Raw genomic sequence first — 21599 nt, 5'->3', positions numbered from 1 at the left:
TTCCCAATTTAACTATTTTTTAAAAATAAAAATCTATTATCAGTTCACGTATAAATCACTGAACCGCAGGGACAATGGCAGGATATGCGGGAAAATCCCGTCCGTCTCCATGATCCTCCCAGTACAGCGCTGTATTGGTGTCCTTTGGAGTTAGTGGCGCAGTTGGTTGCCCAGTTTTGTGGAGCTGCGGGTGGCAGTCTGAACTACAACTAGGACATCAGCCTTTTAGGCCGTGGCATGATGTAGACTTGTAGAGAATTACACACACAATTTAACATATAACTGCGATAAAAATACAAATAGGACAAAAGTGAAATAGAGGTAATTAAATAGAAATACGTATATCCAAACAATAAATATCACGAATAACTGTGTTTAAATAACACTTATTTACTTGGCCATTCAAATATTAATGTATAACAGAGGAAACGGTATAAGTCACAGCAGTAAAAAAAAGGACTAAAGGAAAGTTCGGTTAGCCTACAGCAGGGGTGGCCAATCTTATCCGCAAAGGGCCGGCGTGTGTGGCGGGTTTTCGCTGCAACTCGCTAATTAGATTACTAACTAGAGGACTGATTGGCTGAAGAGTCCTCACACCTGGGTTTGACAGCTGACCTATACAGGTTATCCCAAAAACCTGCATGCACATCGGCCCTTTACGGATAAGACAGGCCACCCCTGGCCTAAAGTGTCTGTGAAGGGATCAGCGAGGACCGGCAAGGAGTGACCAGCAGAGGGAGCCAGTAAGCGGGGCAGGCCGGTAAGACAGCTGCATAATGCGCAAGCAAGTGCAACAACAAGAAGGAGCGAAAGGAGCGGTGAAGGGTGCGCGTCCCTTCCTCTAGCTGAAGTCTTATTACTATTTATGTGCGGCAAAAGTAATCATTATTTTTAATGAAATCATTACTGCTACCTAGTCATACCAAAAATAACAACGTACTTCCAAATCTGTTTTACAAACAAAGTCAGTTGTATTACACACACTTACAACCTGAACGTCATATGATTTGCAACAATATAAAGGTTAACTTTTTAGCAATACGCACAGTATGTTTATTTCTATAATGGAATCGTCCAGACAGTGATAAAGATTAGAAAATAATTACGTGACACTCTAACAACAAACAAACTTTCCAAGTCAGTCCTTGTCACTTAATTTATGGCAGCACATTGCTGTTATACAGTTTAAAATTACACCGGTTACTCTAACAGTAGCTTAGCCACATATGACTAAAACTTTGGCCTTTAACGCTAAAACAGCATGCTAACCGCTAGGTATAATGTTTACTGTGGCTAATTCTTCGTTCCTGGAATCTGGTTCAAACAGCGTAGCTGATCAGCATTTTTTATGACGTTCCTTCCTAAGGTCAATCATAATATCGCGAGATTTCGTCTCCTGCAGTTCTGGTCATGGTTTAATGCTTGGCCAAGAGGTGTTCATTTATGCGTGACGGTTGGGGTGCATAACAAGAAACCTCTTGAACACATATAAAAATTAAGTTTCATTTCACGTTTATGAGAACTAGTGGTAAAATAGCTATGCCTCTGAAATACCTCTTTCCTATTGCTTGATAAGAATATCTGTCACAAAAAGGTATATTAATGACTATTCAGTAAGTGTTGTTTTAGATCTGGGGCTTTTCTAAATGATTCATAAATGGTAAAATCTGATCTTGGTTCATGTATAACAATCAATAAGCTGTTCACTAATGGGCTTAAACAGGCATCTTGTCAGTGGGCACGTTACGCCATTTTAATGCACATGATTAGGAACCTAGCCTCCTTTTTAAATGTTACAATGAGTTGCTGGCTGAGGCATCATTTTTGTGTCCTGTACTTCCTTGGGTTTTAAGGGGTATGTCAGTGTGACAAGTTGCCTCTTTGATCAGAAGGCTCACCCATAAGTGACCGCAGTCTGCAAGCGGGTGGTGGTTCAGATAGAGGAACACTCACAGAAATGCACACACACATACGTACGGTGTGGTGTGGTGTCTCTCATTTCCTGCCTGAAACCAGGCGGGGAATAACTTCATTGTGCAAAGCAGCAACAAGGCCCTGCAATAAAAATGTCTAAAATGGATGTTGTTTCTGCATGTTTTTCAGCGATCTGATCTTTACAGACCAGCCTTCTGTTCGTGTGAAGTTCAGAAAGCAATGAGACCAATGTGCAATAAGGTAACTTTTTTATGCTTAAACGTCATTTTATGTTTTCCTTGTGGTTTCTTGGTGTTGTAAGACTCCTCTGATATCTTTTTTTCTGCACTGCACTGCAAAAAATGCCAAAATGATGTAATTAGATTAAAATGTCAAACACTTTGCTATTTTACTGAAGCATTTCAGGTTCAGTTCTTTTTACTGAAGCATTTCAGGTTCAGTTCTTTTTTCTGAAGTGCAATAATGCTGTTCTCTTCCAGTAATTTGAATGTGTAACTTTTCTTTTACAAGTTTACTTCCTAAAGCACCACGCAAATGGTAGTCAAAATACTAATAAATTACTTTGTAGGGAAAATTGTGTGTAGCTGCATATATGAAAGCTAAGAATTCATCCAGCTGCCTTGCCGGGTTTGTGTGAGCCCTATGATATCATTTACAAAAGGTGTTTTTCTGTTTTATTATATTTCAGTCCTTAGACTCATGACAGGATTCAGTTAAAACTTTTTGAATGTTTTTTAGTGGTCTATTGTTTTGCATTACTGGTAGATGTACCATACAAATAGCAGTACAAACAGATGCTGTATCAGAGTACTTTGGGACTGTCGGTTCTCCAATCCTGGGCAGTTCATAAAATTGAGGTCAAGAAAGAAGTTCAGCTGTTTTCGACTGTATTGTTCCCTGCTGCACATGTATTTATATGACTTTTGATTTTATACCAAAAAACAAAAAATGCCAAAAGTTTCATATTTTGTTTGGTTACCTATGGTTAAGGTAGGAGTTAATACATAATATTTTTCCACTAGTTTTATCTCAGTGCAGCTACTCAATGCTTCTCTTTGTGTATCCCGTCTTGCTCTCCTCTAACACACACCCATGTACAGCTATGCTTCTCTTTGTGTATCCCGTCTTGCCCGCATTCTATCTCGGAGTCAGGGCCTCGCTCAGAGGCCCCGCAGTATCCTGCCAGAGGCCGGGGCTTAAGCTGGTGACCAGTCCTTCCAGTCTGAGGCACAGAGCCGCTGAGGCGTAACCCACTGGAGCACCTGCCGCACCCCTGAAGCGCTTTGTGTTCTTTACGTCCTTTATGGACTCTTCCTTTACCAATAGTCAGATTTTTTTTACCTTAAAGCCCATTTGGTATGACGTAAACAAAAATCGATAAACATGCACTACAGTGATATAATGTATAGCTATGCAAATTCCTCCTTGTCTAGTGAAGCTTCAATGTATGAGCATGTTAGAAAAATGCATTCATCCACATGTGTCCGCCGGGGTTTTTCTGACCCTCCCCCTTGTTTCAGTTCAGGTAACTGCATCACTGAAAAACTGTCACCATTCACAAGACATTAGCAGTCAACGGTGTCTTAGCAGCTGTCCGGATTTTGCCATGACACCCACCAGAAACACACAGAGGTCAAAGGTGGCGACAGATGGGTATGACCAGAAACTGGACCAAAGGGTAGCCAAGCACGAATTCCTGAGAGATCGCAACAATGTGACGAGCTGCCGGAGCCTGGCTCGACGGCACGACGCGGAATGGAGACGAGCCGAGCTGCAGCAGAAGCGGCAGACGGAGTTTTGGAAGCGGCGGCAAATTGAGCCCACGGTGGTGCCGTCAGCGATCGAGGAGGACGTCCAAAACCCACCTAAAGTGATCCTGCGGGAAAAGACGCGTAAAGCCGACCCACTGGATAGACGATCGCTGGTCATGGCAGAAGATTTAGGGATCACATGGCCTGACGTTACCTCCATAGAAAAGGCAGATATTAATAGTCTTATTGGCATATTTACGGAGAGGGTATCTAAAGTGGCTGGAGTGTGACCTGCCTGTTGTGTGTCCCGTGTTGCTGAGTTTAGGCCCCATGGTTGAAGCCAATTCACAGCAGACGAGGGAAGGTACTGGGGAGGGAAGGAGTGAGCAGATCTCAGCATGGCCCCCCAGGACTCAGTCAGCACTCCCCGCTGGAGAGGATCAGAGCAGCATGGCAGACAGGTAGGACCGTTCGGGGAAGTCTGCCTGTGTTAAAGCACCACAGCGTGGCAGACATGTAGGACCATTCGGGGAAGTCTGCCTGTGCTGAAGCACCACAACGTGGCAGACAGGTAGGACCGTTCGGGGAAGTCTGCCTGTGCTGAAGCACCACAACGTGGCAGACAGGTAGGATCGTTCGGGGAAGTCTGCCTGTGCTGAAGCACCACAACGTGGCAGACAGGTAGGACCGTTCGGGGAAGTCTGCCTGTGCTGAAGCACCACAACGTGGCAGACAGGTAGGACCGTTCGGGGAAGTCTGCCTGTGCTGAAGCACCACAACGTGGCAGACAGGTAGGACCGTTCGGGGAAGTCTGCCTGTGCTGAAGCACCACAACGTGGCAGACAGGTAGGACCGTTCGGGGAAGTCTGCCTGTGCTGAAGCACCACAACGTGGCAGACAGGTAGGACCGTTCGGGGAAGTCTGCCTGTGCTGAAGCACCACAACGTGGCAGACAGGTATGACCGTTCGGGGAAGTCTGCCTGTGCTGAAGCACCACAACGTGGCAGACAGGTAGGACCGTTCGGGGAAGTCTGCCTGTGCTGAAGCACCACAACATCAACTGTGCGCTATTAACTAACACAACGTACATGTGGAACATTCCCAGAATTCACCAGAAAGACACTCGCCTCATTTCATTGATGTCAGCATTAATAACTGATTTCATTGGCATTCTATGTTGTTTTACATCAACAAAATTTACTGAGGAATTGAAAACTTATTGAATAAGATCATTTGGAAAAAGACACTTTTCCATTTTTGCTAGTTTTGGATACACTGGGTGAACCTGGATTAGATTAGATTTAAGTGTGAACTTTTGTTTCCAAGCAAATGGTTTATAATATATTGCAATATATTTGTATTGTTTGTAGTTCAACAAACTTTTGGTGAACAAACTCAAGTTCAAGCTCACAATCAGCCAATGGGGGTTCATGTTGAGTTCCATCTTAACACAGCCCTAAGCTTAACACAGTTACTTTGAGTTCTCCAAATGTTTTAAAATGCTAAGTATTACTGTAGGCAGAGTACCGATTCATTTAAAACCTATATTTTTCTACATGCACTGTTGCATTTTTTTTTTGGTACAACTTTACAAAAAAACTACCTTTATAAAGGGTTTATGAATGGTTTATAATCAGATTATTAATTATGCTGTAACACTTTATAAATCGTTAATAGACCATTATAAACAAGTTATAACACTTTTCTTTTTATTAATGAGTTACTACTATTTATAAGTGGTAAATAGGAGCCTTATTGTAAAGTGGTCCTTGTTTTTCTTTACTCAGAACAAACGTGCTTCAGCAAAAGCTGATTAATGATCATGTGACTCTTTCCTGCCAGTGTCCGGCATTAACCTTGCTGCTTGCCTGCTTTAGGGGCTCAGAAGCGGGATGGAGAGCTGAGTTCCCAGCGCCCACAGCGGGATGCTAGTGCTCAGACAGAGTGAGTCCAGCCTGACCTTCTTACTGCTACAGCAGCGTGACCCTACGGCCAGAATGACACAGCATTTCTGTGTTTCTCTTATCCTCCGAAGAGCTGGAAGACGATTCTACAAATGTCTGATGGAAAGCGGGACTCCGGTGATTCGCTTATCCTTTAAAGCATAATTAAGGAGCAGCCCTAGCAAGGGTGGTCTTGCTCTGACTCCGGTGATTCGCTTATCCTTTAAAGCATTATTAAGGAGCAGCCCTAGCGAGGGCGGTCTTGCTCTGACTCCGGTGATTCGCTTATCCTTTAAAGCATAATAAGGAGCAGCCCTAGCGAGGGCGGTCTTGCTCTGACTCCGGTGATTCGCTTATCCTTTAAAGCATTATTAAGGAGCAGCCCTAGCGAGGGCGGTCTTGCTCTGACTCCGGTGATTCGCTTATCCTTTAAAGCATTATTAAGGAGCAGCCCTAGCGAGGGCGGTCTTGCTCTGACTCCGGTGATTCGCTTATCCTTTAAAGCATTATTAAGGATCAGTGCTAGCGAGGGTGGTCTTGCTCTGACTCCGGTGATTCGCTTATCCTTTACAGCATTATTAAGGAGCAGCCCTAGCGAGGGCGGTCTTGCTCTGACTCTGGTGATTTGCTTATCCTTTAAAGCATAATTAAGGAGCAGCCCTAGCGAGGGCGGTCTTGCTCTGACTCCGGTGATTCGCTTATCCTTTAAAGCATTATTAAGGAGCAGACCTAGCGAGGGCGGTCTTGCTCTGACTCCGGTGATTCGCTTATCCTTTAAAGCATTATTAAGGAGCAGCCCTAGCGAGGGCGGTCTTGCTCTGACTCCGGTGATTTGCTTATCCTTTAAAGCATTATTAAGGAACAGCGCTAGCGAGGGTGGTCTTTCTCTGACTCCGGTGATTCGCTTATCCTTTACAGCATTATTAAGGAGCAGCCCTAGCGAGGGCGGTCTTGCTCTGACTCCGGTGATTTGCTTATCCTTTAAAGCATTATTAAGGAACAGCGCTAGCGAGGGTGGTCTTTCTCTGACTCCGGTGATTCGCTTATCCTTTACAGCATAATTAAGGAGCAGCCCTAGCGAGGGCGGTCTTCCTCTGACTCCGGTGATTCGCTTATCCTTTAAAGCATAATTAAGGAGCAGCCCTAGCGAGGGCAGTCTTGCTCAGACTGTAGTGACTCGTCTCACATGTCTTATCAAGTTACTATCAGGGCAGTTTACCAGTCACTGTAAGGTTCTCATGTTATTGAATGCAGACCATAATATTTCCATATTTCATAATTCAAACCACCAAAGAAATTGATCCATTGAAACTGTTCCTTTGTTTAAAAATACAGGTATAAAACCTGTTGGGTGCATTTTTGTTTTTTTTGGGAACACTTGCATTGGCAGAAGTACCTGCATACGTTGATACTGAAGACAGATTTTCTCTGATTTCTCGTGGATCATCTTTAGTCAGTAGGGAGGGTGACAGGCATCTAAATGGTCTCTTCTCAATAGCCAATCTGGATGACATTAGATACACTCATATCCTTTTCTGTTTTCTGTGTATGAATACCACAGAAAATCTGATTGTAATGTGAAACACAGGAAATACCTCATTGGACCTAGATCCGTGTCATGTGACCGTTTCCATTATGACTCAAACTGCCTTTCTTCTACAGATCTGGCCTTATAACTATCAGGAAATCGGTAAGGTTCCCAGCTACTGGCCATCTAGTATTTTCAGCATGTGCCAAACTAATGGGGATAACATGCATGCATCACACATATATGTGGATTTTTAAAGTCTGTAGCCAGCTGTCTGTTTATCATTAATTAAAATCCTGCATTTGATTTAACTTCAGACTGCACTGATGTCATCACCTTTCTCTCCCACCTTCCCTCTAGGACCTGCTCCAGTTGGCTGACTACTTACAGGCAAGTAAATCATTACAAACGAGTAGGAAGCTTCCAGTCATCTATTGCAAGGAGGAGGGTGGGTGAACAATGAATGGGAACTGTGGGCAGACTGGTGGGTACAGGTTGGGCATGACTGGGCACAGCCTGTAGATCCAAATACAGCAAAGTGAGGTTGTGTCCATGTGGTGTGTGAACCTTCATCTCCCCGCCGCGAAGGAGGCCCTGTGGAGGGAGGAGAATCTGAAACAGAAGCTCGTCATCTTTCAGAAGAATACCTCCACCCTGACGATGTCTTCAGACAAGCTGTGGACGGTAAGCCTGGCGTGCACCACCTGCTCCTCACTGCCTTCAGCTCCATGCATTCCTACTAAAATACAGTTACATTTACATCTATTTTATATAGCTGATGCTGTTGTCCAAAGCGACACACAAGTGAGGTAAATAGTACATCACAGGCATATGGCTGCCAAAGAGTCAGAGAGGTGTAAATGCGGCCAGGCCGAGCCGCCAGTGACGGCCCAGGCGTGGGTGCGGCCAGGCCGAGCCGCCAGTGACGGGCCAGGCGTGGGTGCGGCCAGGCCGAGCCGCCAGTGACGGGCCAGGCGTGGGTGCGGCCAGGCCGAGCCGCCAGTGACGGGCCAGGCGTGGGTGCGGCCAGGCCGAGCCGCCAGTGACGGCCCAGGCGTGGGTGCGGCCAGGCCGAGCCGCCAGTGACGGGCCAGGCGTGGGTGCGGCCAGGCCGAGCCGCCAGTGACGGCCCAGGCGTGGGTGCGGCCAGGCCGAGCCGCCAGTGACGGGCCAGGCGTGGGTGCGGCCAGGCCGAGCCGCCAGTGACGGGCCAGGCGTGGGTGCGGCCAGGCCGAGCCGCCAGTGACGGGCCAGGCGTGGGTGCGGCCAGGCCGAGCCGCCAGTGACGGGCCAGGCGTGGGTGCGGCCAGGCCGAGCCGCCAGTGACGGCCCAGGCGTGGGTGCGGCCAGGCCGAGCCGCCAGTGACGGCCCAGGCGTGGGTGCGGCCAGGCCGAGCCGCCAGTGACGGCCCAGGCGTGGGTGCGGCCAGGCCGAGCCGCCAGTGACGGGCCAGGCGTGGGTGCGGCCAGGCCGAGCCGCCAGTGACGGGCCAGGCGTGGGTGCGGCCAGGCCGAGCCGCCAGTGACGGGCCAGGCGTGGGTGCGGCCAGGCCGAGCCGCCAGTGACGGGCCAGGCGTGGGTGCGGCCAGGCCGAGCCGCCAGTGACGGGCCAGGCGTGGGTGCGGCCAGGCCGAGCCGCCAGTGACGGCCCAGGCGTGGGTGCGGCCAGGCCGAGCCGCCAGTGACGGCCCAGGCGTGGGTGCGGCCAGGCCGAGCCGCCAGTGACGGGCCAGGCGTGGGTGCGGCCAGGCCGAGCCGCCAGTGACGGGCCAGGCGTGGGTGCGGCCAGGCCGAGCCGCCAGTGACGGGCCAGGCGTGGGTGCGGCCAGGCCGAGCCGCCAGTGACGGCCCAGGCGTGGGTGCGGCCAGGCCGAGCCGCCAGTGACGGGCCAGGCGTGGGTGCGGCCAGGCCGAGCCGCCAGTGACGGGCCAGGCGTGGGTGCGGCCAGGCCGAGCCGCCAGTGACGGGCCAGGCGTGGGTGCGGCCAGGCCGAGCCGCCAGTGACGGGCCAGGCGTGGGTGCGGCCAGGCCGAGCCGCCAGTGACGGGCCAGGCGTGGGTGCGGCCAGGCCGAGCCGCCAGTGACGGGCCAGGCGTGGGTGCGGCCAGGCCGAGCCGCCAGTGACGGGCCAGGCGTGGGTGCGGCCAGGCCGAGCCGCCAGTGACGGGCCAGGCGTGGGTGCGGCCAGGCCGAGCCGCCAGTGACGGCCCAGGCGTGGGTGCGGCCAGGCCGAGCCGCCAGTGACGGGCCAGGCGTGGGTGCGGCCAGGCCGAGCCGCCAGTGACGGGCCAGGCGTGGGTGCGGCCAGGCCGAGCCGCCAGTGACGGGCCAGGCGTGGGTGCGGCCAGGCCGAGCCGCCAGTGACGGGCCAGGCGTGGGTGCGGCCAGGCCGAGCCGCCAGTGACGGGCCAGGCGTGGGTGCGGCCAGGCCGAGCCGCCAGTGACGGCCCAGGCGTGGGTGCGGCCAGGCCGAGCCGCCAGTGACGGGCCAGGCGTGGGTGCGGCCAGGCCGAGCCGCCAGTGACGGCCCAGGCGTGGGTGCGGCCAGGCGGTTGTGCCATTAATGATGTATTTTGAGGTAAGGACTTTTTTCTATTGATATTAAAACACATTGACCCATATTCAAAGAGGATAAGTGTAACTTTATTTCAAAGTAAAGTTTCAATGTAATTCAAGTAATTTTTATATAGCGCCTTTCACAACAGTCATTACAACATTAAGACAATAATACAGAAAAGAAAGAAAGAAAGAGAAAGGAAAAAAAGAGAGAAATCATCATCAGCCATGCAGTGCTCTTATCATTGGCTGGTCTTACAGTCACGCCCACCTACATGTCACTCACGCCCACCTACATGTCACTCACGCCAACTTGCATGTCACTCACGCCAACTTGCATGTCACTCACGCCAACTTGCATGTCAGTCATGCCAACTTGCATGTCAGTCACGCCCACCTACAGTACATGTCACTCACGCCCACCTACATGTCACTCACGCCAACTTGCATGTCAGAAATGCCTACCTACATGTCAGTCAAAGAGTTCATCTGCTTCCACTAACACCATTCAAACAAGAGGGTGAAGGAGACAGCTGCTTTTTGAAAAATATAATATTATTATTTTTAATTTTATTGTGCCATTAATGATGTATTTTGAGGTAAGGACTTTTTTCTATTGATATTAAAACACATTGACCCATATTCAAAGAGGATAAGTGTAACTTTATTTCAAAGTAAAGTTTCAATGTAATTCAAGTAATTTTTATATAGCGCCTTTCACAACAGTCATTACAACATTAAGACAATAATACAGAAAAGAAAGAAAGAGAAAGGAAAAAAAGAGAGAAATCATCATCAGCCATGCAGTGCTCTTATCATTGGCTGGTCTTACAGTCACGCCCACCTACATGTCACTCACGCCCACCTACATGTCACTCACGCCCACCTACATGTCACTCACGCCAACTTGCATGTCACTCACGCCAACTTGCATGTCACTCACGCCAACTTGCATGTCAGTCACGCCCACCTACAGTACATGTCACTCACGCCCACCTACATGTCACTCACGCCAACTTGCATGTCAGTCATGCCAACTTGCATGTCAGTCACGCCCACCTACAGTACATGTCACTCACGCCCACCTACATGTCACTCACGCCAACTTGCATGTCAGTCACGCCCACCTACAGTACATGTCACTCACGCCTACCTACATGTTAGTCACGCCCACCTACAGTACATGTCACTCACGCCCACCTACATGTCACTCACGCCAACTTGCATGTCAGAAATGCCTACCTACATGTCAGTCAAAGAGTTCATCTGCTTCCACTAACACCATTCAAACAAGAGGGTGAAGGAGACAGCTGCTTTTTGAAAAATATAATATTATTATTTTTAATTTTATTCCCATCAAAATCACATCTGAGCTAGGCCCTTGTCACGATGGAAAAAAAGGCAGCTGGGATATTATGGGCTTGTAACTGAAAGCATTTCTGCAAGAGCGCCAGCAGAAGACATACTGCTGAACAATAATAGGGATGCCATCCTAATCGGGGAGACTGAACTATACACATCTGTCTGTGGTCTGCAGCTAGGCCAAGCGCAGCCTGTAGGCAGAGCAGTGACTGCCGAACGTAACGGATTTTTGGCTCTGTGTCGCTCTCGCGTTTGGTTTCTGTCGGGGTCTGACTGCCACAGTGCGCGGGTCAGCAGTGCATGACGGCAGGCAACTGATAACAGGCCCGCCGAGGGCCAGGAAGCAGGCCCGCCAAAGGACAGGAAGCAGGCCCGCCTTTGGTACGGTGAATTTTATTCGGACTGCATGTACTGTCATCACAGGCCTGTGGTTTCGGAAAAGGGGAGGTGGTTGTCTACACCTTCCCTTGTGCAGAGAAACATGCTGCGGTTAAGCCTGCATCCTGTCAGCGTTTTGAAAGAAAGAGAGAGACAGAATGTGCTAAAAGATAAGCTAAAATTTCCTTAACTGCTTGGGAGGCAGATTTCTCCGAAGGTACAACTTCACCCAGTTTCACAGCTGGACTGTGCACAACAGCGACTCCCTTCCTTAGATCTGGACTCATAGTGGTGGTAGATTTTTTTCAGTAAAAGTGAATTTTGAGACACTGGCATGTTTTAGTGGGCTCAGTGCTTTTAGTGAGGGATGAGTGTGCTTTCCCTGGATCCTGTCTTCATTTTATACAAACCATCTTCGCAAACTTGTGGGGGAAGCACTGAGGTCTGTAGTTTCCTGTCACGGTCAACTGCACCACCCAGAGAGGTAGAGGAAGCAGGAAGAGGAAGCATCCTCGCACCCCGGCTCCTGCTGTGCTTCAGTCCCACTTCTAGGGCTTTTAGCAGAACCTGAAGATCCGCGTTCACTCAGCAATGCAACTATGAAGTGGGCCTCAGGATCGGCAGGTGACGGCCTTCCCCAGGCGGACTTATCTAAGGGCAACTCCTGCTCGGCACGCTAATCTGGCACATCACCTCACGGGTGGAGCCTCTGGCCAGAGGCGGGTAGATCAGGTCCAGAAAGAAAAAGTCCAGACCAAGATTTTGTTTCAACCAATCAGTTGAGCATAAAGAGTCAGAGTCACAGAGTACTCAACTGGTTGGTTGAAACAAAATCTTGGTCTGGACTTTTTCTCTCTGGACCGGCACTTTCCACCTTTACCGCTGATCATCAGGATTCTGTGTGCAGTTTTCTCTGGGCGCGCTGTGGCGGGGGGGGCGTCAGGGTGGGCGTTGCCTGGGCTTAGTTTGCAGTATCTAAAGGAGGCTACTGGCAGGGCTGATATGAGGACGAGGGGAGGAGCCCGCGGGCCTCATCTTCGTTTGAGCTCCTTCACGCCTCCACTGAGTTCTCTGCCCCCCTCCCCCAACAGACACGCTGCAATGAGGACCTGACGAGAAGTCGGATCGAGACCCTAGAGGCGCAGTTGGAGTTGTGCACGCAGGTATGTGTGTGAAAAGACAAGCGCCTCTGCAGCTTCATTTGTAGCTTTGCTGGGCATGATATGTACTGCTGAAGTATTGAAAGCATTTGCTAAGTATGAAAGGTATCTGTAGCACCAAGATGGTACAGCGGGTTACTGCTCACGCTTAGCCCTGTCACTATGCACATTGAATTGTTAGCAAAACATGATATATTGTGACACATCTATCAAAAAAGACATGATGTTCTTTGAACATAATTAACAGGTGAAATTTCCTATGCATTTCATTGTTTATTATAAAGAGTGAAATGTCAGAAAGGAGGGTACATCTGACATGCAAACAGACCTAGCCTGTTCGGTTTGGCCCCCGTTTGGGCAGTGCTAGCAGAACACCCACCCTAAAGACTCTGCCTGCTCACATCTGACGGGGGGGGGGGCACCTTTCAGGAATTCAGGTGGGATGGAGTGAAAAAGCTGATGCTGCAAATGGAAGAGCAGAAGCGGACATATGAGGAGAAGGCGCTGGAGGCCCTGCAGAAGGCCATCGACGAGAAGGTGCAGGCGGAGAAGCAGGCAGAGAGCCTGGAGGTAGGCGGGAATGCCAACGAAGCAGCCACTGCAGAGAGCAGTCCTCCATGGGAGTGTGTCACTGCAGAGAGCAGTCCTCCATGGGAGTGTGTCACTGCAGAGAGCAATCCTCCATGGGAGTGTGTCACTGCAGAGAGCAGCGTGTCACTGCAGAGAGCAGCGTGTCACTGCAGAGAGCAGTCCCCCGTGGGAGCGCGTCACTGCAGAGAGCAGTCCCCCGTGGGAGCGCGTCACTGCAGAGAGCAGTCCCTCCAATAATCAATGATGCTATATTATTAAGATTTTTTATTGAATATAGTTTGTTTTTCAAATAGCCTCTTTTAGCCATACCTTAAAAATAACAATATTTGATTGTTTCCAAGGTTATATTTATTTTTAAAAGGCTGCACAACTATACACAATAACACAGAGAAACATTTTCTCCTGAATCTTTTGCTTTGTTGCTCCAGAACATTTTGAACCTCCCTAATTCATGACTTATTTCTCATGTTAAAGTCCACAATAAACTGAATTAAAATTATATTTTTAAACCAGGTATACAAATACAGGCTTTAATCTAGTAGGCACTGCTAGGGTGGTTAACTCTTTTAGCCTGGAGGATATATGCATAATGAAGTTAAAATACAAAATCTTTTACTGGGCTTGAACTTAGGAAAAGATTCATTCATCCATTGAATGTTCTTTCATGCAGGAAATAAAGGCTAGTTTTGTCTGACAATGAATTTCTTCTGGCTCTGTCCACAAGGAGGCGCTGAAGGCTGCTCTGCTGGAATCAGAACGGTGGAAGAGCTTGTCCCAGCAGCTGAAGAAGAGCTCTGAAGAGCTAATGAGAAGCCAGGAGCAGACAACTGACAGGCTGTACCAGCTACAGAGTGAACTGGAGGTAAACAGAGGGTAGATGGCATTAGGCAGCAGTCAGCTGCCTAATGCCACAGGGCACCAGACAGGAGGCAGCTGGGGCTCGAACAGGGCACCAGACAGGAGGCAGCTGGGGCTCGAACAGGGCACCAGACAGGAGGCAGCTGGAGCTCGAACAGGGCACCAGACAGGAGGCAGCTGGGGCTCGAACAGGGCACCAGACAGGAGGCAGCTGGAGCTCGAACAGGGCACCAGACAGGAGGGAGCTGGGGCTCGAACAGGGCACCAGACAGGAGGGAGCTGGGGCTCGAACAGGGCACCAGACAGGAGGCAGCTGGGGCTCGAACAGGGCACCAGACAGGAGGCAGCTGGGGCTCGAACAGGGCACCAGACAGGAGGCAGCTGGAGCTCGAACAGGGCACCAGACAGGAGGCAGCTGGAGCTCAAACAGGGTACCAGGTATGAGGCAGCTGGAGCTCAAACAGGGCACCAGGTATGAGGTAGCTGGAACTGGAACGGGGCACCAGGTATGAGGCAGCTGGAACTGGAACGGGGCACCAGGCACGAGGCAGCTGGAACTGGAACAGGGCACCAGGCACGAGGCAGCTGGAACTGGAACAGGGCACCAGGCACGAGGCAGCTGGAACTGGAACAGGGAACCAGGCACGAGGCAGCTGGAACTGGAACAGGGCACCAGGCATGAGGCAGCTGCAGCTCTAACAGGGCACCAGACAGGAGGCAGCTGCAGCTCTAACAGGGCACCAGACAGGAGGCAGCTGGAGCTCGAACAGGGCACCCAACAAACAATGAGTTAGATGATGTGAAGCTGCCACAAAAGAGAGAGAAGCTCCTGAGCTCCGGGTTCCCGAGCTCCGGGTTCCCCAGCTCCGGTCCTGGAGGGCCAGTCTCAGACACACCTTGTCAGCCGACCAGGTACTTGCCAGCTTTAGTGTGTCTGAGCAGGGAAATCTGCAATATGTGCTGCAGAATGTCCCTCTGGGACCGGAACTGGGGGACCCTGAGCAAGCTGCAAGTAAAAGGAGAACCAAGGGGACATCAGCCAGCTGACAGCATATGTGCGATTGCTTTCTCTGGCGTGTTACATTTGCTTAATGTCTGCAATACCATACAAAGCAATACAGAACTTTTCCTAGATCAATGAATGACTATACACTTTCTGAAACTCATTTACTCCATTTTATTAGCCACAAATAAATCTAAAGTAGCTTTAACTTAGTAATACTGATGCTGATACCTCCCAGCCTCCTTCAGCGGTAAGTGGCTCAGTGTTACGCAGCTCGCTCTGTGTGCGTGTTCCATTGTCGCCACTCTAATCACAATAAGTTACATTGTCTTTGCTGCATTACAGTTTCTGTGCTGTTTATCACGTCTCTTCTCCTTCCAAACCCAGAGGGCAAAAGGACAGGAGGCAGACCTGAGGCACCAGATGTGGGATTCGCAGCAGAAGGGTGCAGAGTTACGCTCCCAGCTCAGCCAGCTGGAAGATGACAACCAGCTACAGGGGGAGCAGCTGGAGGAGATGAGAGGTCAGGGGGCGCAACCGCACCGACACCGCGTGCCTATAATGGGGATCACACTGCTCCAGGGTGCCGCACCGACACCGCGTGCCTCTAATGGGGATCACACTGCTCCAGGCTGCCGCACCGACACCGCGTGCCTCTAATGGGGATCACACTGCTCCAGGCTGCCGCACCGACACCGCGTGCCTCTAATGGGGATCACACTGCTCCAGGGTGCCGCACCGACACCGCGTGCCTCTAATGGGGATCACACTGCTCCAGGGTGCCGCACCGACACCGCGTGCCTCTAATGGGGATCACACTGCTCCAGGGTGCCGCACCGACACCGCGTGCCTCTAATGGGGATCACACTGCTCCAGGGTGCCGCACCGACACCGCGTGCCTCTAATGGGGATCACACTGCTCCAGGGTGCCGCACCGACACCGCGTGCCTCTAATGGGGATCACACTGCTCCAGGGTGCCGCACCGACACCGCGTATCTCTAATGGGGATCACACTGCTCCAGGGTGCCGCACCGACACCGCGTGCCTCTAATGGGGATCACACTGCTCCAGGGTGCCGCACCGACACCGCGTGCCTCTAATGGGGATCACACTGCTCCAGGGTGCCGTACCGACACCGCGTGTCTCTAATGGGGATCACACTGCTCCAGGGTGCCGCACCGACACCGCGTGTCTCTAATGGGGATCACACTGCTCCAGGGTGCCGCACCGACACCGCGTGCCTCTAATGGGGATCACACTGCTCCAGGCTGCCGCACCGACACCGCGTGCCTCTAATGGGGATCACACTGCTCCAGGGTGCCGCACCGACACCGCGTGCCTCTAATGGGGATCACACTGCTCCAGGGTGCCGCACCGACACCGCGTGCCTCTAATGGGGATCACACTGCTCCAGGGTGCCGCACCGACACCGCGTGCCTCTAATGGGGATCACACTGCTCCAGGGTGCCGCACCGACACCGCGTGCCTCTAATGGGGATCACACTGCTCCAGGGTGCCGCACCGACACCGCGTGCCTCTAATGGGGATCACACTGCTCCAGGGTGCCGCACCGACACCGCGTGCCTCTAATGGGGATCACACTGCTCCAGGGTGCCGCACCGACACCGCGTGCCTCTAATGGGGATCACACTGCTCCAGGGTGCCGCACCGACACCGCGTGCCTCTAATGGGGATCACACTGCTCCAGGGTGCCGCACCGACACCGCGTGCCTCTAATGGGGATCACACTGCTCCAGGGTGCCGCACCGACACCGCGTGTCTCTAATGGGGATCACACTGCTCCAGGGTGCCGCACCGACACCGCGTGCCTCTAATGGGGATCACACTGCTCCAGGGTGCCGCACCGACACCGCGTGCCTCTAATGGGGATCACACTGCTCCAGGGTGCCGCACCGACACCGCGTGTCTCTAATGGGGATCACACTGCTCCAGGGTGCCGCACCGACACCGCGTGTCTCTAATGGGGATCACACTGCTCCAGGGTGCCGCACCGACACCGCGTATCTCTAATGGGGATCACACTGCTCCAGGGTGCCGCACCGACACCGCGTATCTCTAATGGGGATCACACTGCTCCAGGGTGCCGCACCGACACCGCGTGCCTCTAATGGGGATCACACTGCTCCAGGGTGCCGCACCGACACCGCGTGCCTCTAATGGGGATCACACTGCTCCAGGGTGCCGTACCGACACCGCGTGTCTCTAATGGGGATCACACTGCTCCAGGGTGCCGCACCGACACCGCGTGTCTCTAATGGGGATCACACTGCTCCAGGGTGCCGCACCGACACCGCGTGCCTCTAATGGGGATCACACTGCTCCAGGGTGCCGCACCGACACCGCGTGCCTCTAATGGGGATCACACTGCTCCAGGCTGCCGCACCGACACCGCGTGCCTCTAATGGGGATCACACTGGGGATCACACATTCCAACGCAGCAGAAATGTCACGCGCAGCCCTTGTGAATGTACTCGTTAGCACATGCCATCTGCAACACCTGACAAAGCTGATCAAGGTACCACAAGACAGCTTAATGCATGTTTAATGTGTAATTCATTTTACAAGGATAGGTCATATAAGTTAACTATAAATGTTCTAACCCTTCATTTTCTTTCCCTTGCTTGTTTTTATATGTTTCTATGACGTGTTTCCATCTGCCAGGCTTAGCATCTTGTTTCATAAAGCATTTCTGAACCGACTCTAAACTTTGCATTTTTTTTCCAGAGAAACTCTGCCAATATGAAGAGCACAGTTTAAGTGGAAACTTCTTCCAAAGTAAGGAAATTACAAATAGACAAGCAGACATGCACTGTCTAGTTCAGGGGTGGCCAGTCTTATCCGCAGACGACCAGTGTGCATGCAGGCTTTTGGGATAACCTGTAGGTCAGCTGTTCAAACACATGTGTGAGGACTCTTCAGCCAATCAGTCCTCTAATTAGTAATATAATTCGAGAGTTACAGCAAAAACCCACATGCACAAATGGCCCTTTCTGGATAAGATTAACGAACCCTGGTGTAGTTTGATGTTATTAAGATTTTGGCAAGCATATCAGACCAGTAACCGTATTATTTGTGGGGGCAAATAATATTTTTATTATTATTGTGAAACATATGGTGGGATGGTGACAGTGGTTGTCACTGTGGCCTCACATTTCCAGGGCCGGGGATTTAAATCCTTACTGCACTCCTTCAGCATCCGAAAGACAAGCAGTAAGGCCAATTGTGAGTGTATCCCATCCTGGATGCAGCCCAGCCTTGTTCCCTGTGCTGCCTGGACTAGCCTGTGCTGCCTGGATTAGGCTCCAGGCTCCCTGTCACCCTGTACTGAATAAGCATCTGGATGATATACGCATGGATAGTAACACCCTAGGATTTCTTATGTCCCATTTCACGCATCCATTCTGCAGTGCTGTTACAGGAAGGCATGTTTTGAGCTCAGGAAATGAATTTTGCAGCAGTAGCTGGTTTGCTGTTTAAGCCATTGGGGCCGTCAGCATGCATCTGGGGGGGGGGCCCAGCTTAGAGGGGGCCCAGCTGTGTCATGTCTGCCGCAGGTGCCGGGTGTGACACGTGGCAGGCGTGCAGCCCAGAGGACCAGCCGGGTGCTGAGCCTGACCAGGCCGTGAACCTGCCCCCCAGTGCCGAGAGCGAGATGGAGGCCCAGCTGCAGGACACCCAACAGAGGCTCAGCCTGAAGGAGAGAGAGGTAAACAGTGGCAGGGGGGTGTCTGACTTTCTCTTCTCCGTCACTGTCAGGTCCCTTAGCATTTACTCACTCAGGAAATACAGAGAAAACACTGACAGCCTGTTTAAGGGCTTTCTGATGCAGTTTATCACATAAAAGATGGGTCCTTGAGAAACAGGCAGGACCCCAAATTGCGTCTCACTAAGATATCAGACTCCATCTTTGCAGTTGTGACAGAGAAGTTCATTGTGTGTATTTTTGCATGCATATGAGAATTCGTTCACAGTTTTGTCTCTGCAGTGCAAGGACCTGCGAGCTGAGCTGGAAGCTGTGGAGCACGAATGTCACACCTGTCTGTTCCGCCTGGCCCAGTGTAGAGAGGAGCTCAGACGTTTGAATGCCCGCAGAAGACCGGTGAGGACCCATCAGCAATGCTCACACAGCCCTCGCTCTACCCCTTTAACGTGAGGCCATGCCCACCATCGATATGGCCACACCCATCACCACCGTCTTCCTGCCCATTATATCTCCCCTTTCAACACTATGCCCTGCCCAGCCAAGTCCATAACCTCCCTTCCATTACCTCTTCATACACAATCTATTAGAGTGTGTATGCCCACTCTTATTTTTATGAAGGGAGCAAAAATGTGGACTGTCTGGCAGGGAGCAAAAATTTGGACTGTCTGGCAGGGAGCTCGGAGGGAGCAAAAGCATGGGGTGTCTGTAGGCCCCTTAGGACCGGATTGGGAAGCACGGATATAGAGGGTTTAATGAAGTTACCGGGGGTGACGGGCATCCTTGCTCTCCTCTTCCTAGAGCTGCGGCTGCTCCTGGCTGGGCCTGTGTCTCCTCATGGCCGTGGTGATGGGCACGCTGGCTGTGGTGCTGCTCTACCAGCCCGTCTACGGCGAGCGCCTCCAGGAGGTCTGCCGGGGCCTGAGGCAGCGAGTGGAGAGCTACATGCGGGAGGCAGCCTTGCCGGCCCACTCTGGATGCTACAGACCGGTCTGATAACACTGCCCAAGGGAAAGGGAGCGTACACACTGCGCTTCAATCTCCAGGCGTGTGTCACTTGTGAGGAACGTCTGGGAGCACGCCAGAGACTGAAGAAAGTGTTATGTTCAGCCTCTCAAGCTAATGTTAATTCGTCAGGCCCTAAAACTACTGTCCTCCTGTTAATATGCAGCATACAGTGATGTAAAACACATAATTCACGATTATAATTTTTCTGTTTTGTTAAAACTACTTATTGCTTTTTCTGCCATAGAAGTCTTTAGTCTCTCAGCCTTTCTGTATATGACATTTCACACACAGCAAGGTCTTGATAGTCGTTGAATTGCTGTATTTTTCAAGTGGTAAGAGAGCTCATATTTTAGGTATTATATAGCTAGAAATGGTAGACGGAGCTGAACCTTTGTATTTCGTATCATTCCCTGCCAATTTTCAGTCTGCATTTTTTGATAATGTATGCCTGTAATATTACAAAAGCACTCTGTATAAACTGACAGTTTTTGGGGGGTTTAGTGAACCCTTTGACTCAACGTCCATAGAGGATGTTAAACCTTCCATCCTGTCCTGGTTAGCAAGTGGGAGATTGCTGGCAGATGGGGGGCGGGGGGGAGGCGCGTGGCTGTTGGTGGGGGGGGGGGGGGAGGCACGTGGCTGTTGGTGGGGGGGGGGGGGGGGGCGATGCCACACTTCTTTTGTGGTTAGCACAGGGCACAAACATGGGATGAGATGTCAGTCCATCTCAGGATATCATGACATCTGCCTTAATTGTTCTCATTTTAAAATAATACCACACACTTATAATGCATTCAAAATCACCAATTTAACATGTAAGTTAGTTTGTTTATGTTTAAAAAGGGCCAGACGTTTGTGAATTCAGTGGGGGGTACTTCATCATAGCTGTTACTATCAGAATGTTAAATAACCAAGCTAAAGAGTTTTGTTTAATTAAAGAAACATACAGCTGCAAAAACACATACATAGAAACCTCGGTACACTTGAAGAAAACAATTACTAAATATAATTAATAACTAGTAATTAAATAATTACTAGTAGTTTTAATATATTTTAGTACATTGTTTTTACATTAATGTCCAAACATATGGCAGTATTTTATGTTATTTGTATTATTTAACTGTATGATTGAGTCTCAAGATTGTGCAGGTTTCTGTACTTCTTGGCTTGACCAGTCATACTTCACATGCTATACTGGCCCAGTTTTGATTTGTTTGGCGATTTCATAGTGAATCTCAATGTCATTCATAAGCCTTTTATAAGAAACTAAGACATTTTGATATATATTTTTTTCTTTCATTTTTTTTTTTTTTTTTTTTTTACAGATTTTACATTTTTATTTTTCTACTTTAATAATGTTAAAAATATTTTACTGTATTGTTCATTATGTTTTATTTGTGAAGTTGACAGTTTTTGTGTTGGTGAAATAAATTGTGAAAAACGTTCACTGTTGGTATTCGATCAGATGGGATGGAATGTAAATTTGTTCTTCTGCCTGCCTCTTAAATACATCTCACACACGTATCTGAATCGATATCAGTGCATGCTTAGGGCTGGTGCATTGGTACGCACTGATGCCTCCCAGCTCTGGGACCAGAGATTGAGCTTCTGCCATAGCTCCGTGTGTGTGGAGTCTGCATGTTCTCCTCGTGTCTTCCTGGGGTTTCTTTGAAGTACTCTGGGTTTCCCCCCACAGTCCAAAAATATACTATGGTGAATGTCCGTCCTTGGTTAGTACCTGCTGTGTGCCTATACTGTAGCTTCTGGGCCCCCATGACCTTGCATAGGAGGGACACATCTAG

The 21599-nt window shown here is 50.2% G+C and overlaps 1 protein-coding gene across 9 annotated transcripts; it reads left to right on the top strand.

Moving 5' to 3' along the window:
• Window positions 1-632: 632 nt before the first annotated feature.
• Window positions 633-20397, top strand: traf3ip3 (TRAF3 interacting protein 3). 9 transcript variants are annotated; one of them, XM_072713311.1, is made up of 16 exons: window positions 633-760; window positions 2104-2175; window positions 3461-3913; window positions 4012-4147; window positions 5564-5630; window positions 7292-7319; window positions 7518-7547; window positions 7746-7841; window positions 12547-12618; window positions 13045-13185; window positions 13931-14068; window positions 15455-15590; window positions 17814-17864; window positions 18644-18795; window positions 19075-19188; window positions 19591-20397. In XM_072713311.1, the coding sequence occupies exons 2-16, from the start codon at window positions 2155-2157 to the stop codon at window positions 19783-19785; spliced, it is 1830 nt and encodes a 609-aa protein (XP_072569412.1). In that variant the 5' UTR covers window positions 633-760; window positions 2104-2154; the 3' UTR covers window positions 19786-20397. The 9 variants fall into 9 exon arrangements, with proteins under 9 accessions (XP_072569412.1, XP_072569415.1, XP_072569417.1 ...); XM_072713314.1 differs by having other exon boundaries at window positions 635-760; window positions 3456-3913; XM_072713316.1 differs by lacking the exon at window positions 633-760 and adding an exon at window positions 808-825 and having other exon boundaries at window positions 3456-3913.
• Window positions 20398-21599: the final 1202 nt, after the last annotated feature.

Source organism: Paramormyrops kingsleyae, chromosome 6 (assembly GCF_048594095.1).
Source record: "Paramormyrops kingsleyae isolate MSU_618 chromosome 6, PKINGS_0.4, whole genome shotgun sequence".
NCBI classification, from domain to species: Eukaryota; Metazoa; Chordata; class Actinopteri; order Osteoglossiformes; family Mormyridae; genus Paramormyrops; species Paramormyrops kingsleyae.
Note: the sequence above shows the minus strand (reverse complement) of the source record. Positions and strands in the feature narration are given on the sequence as shown.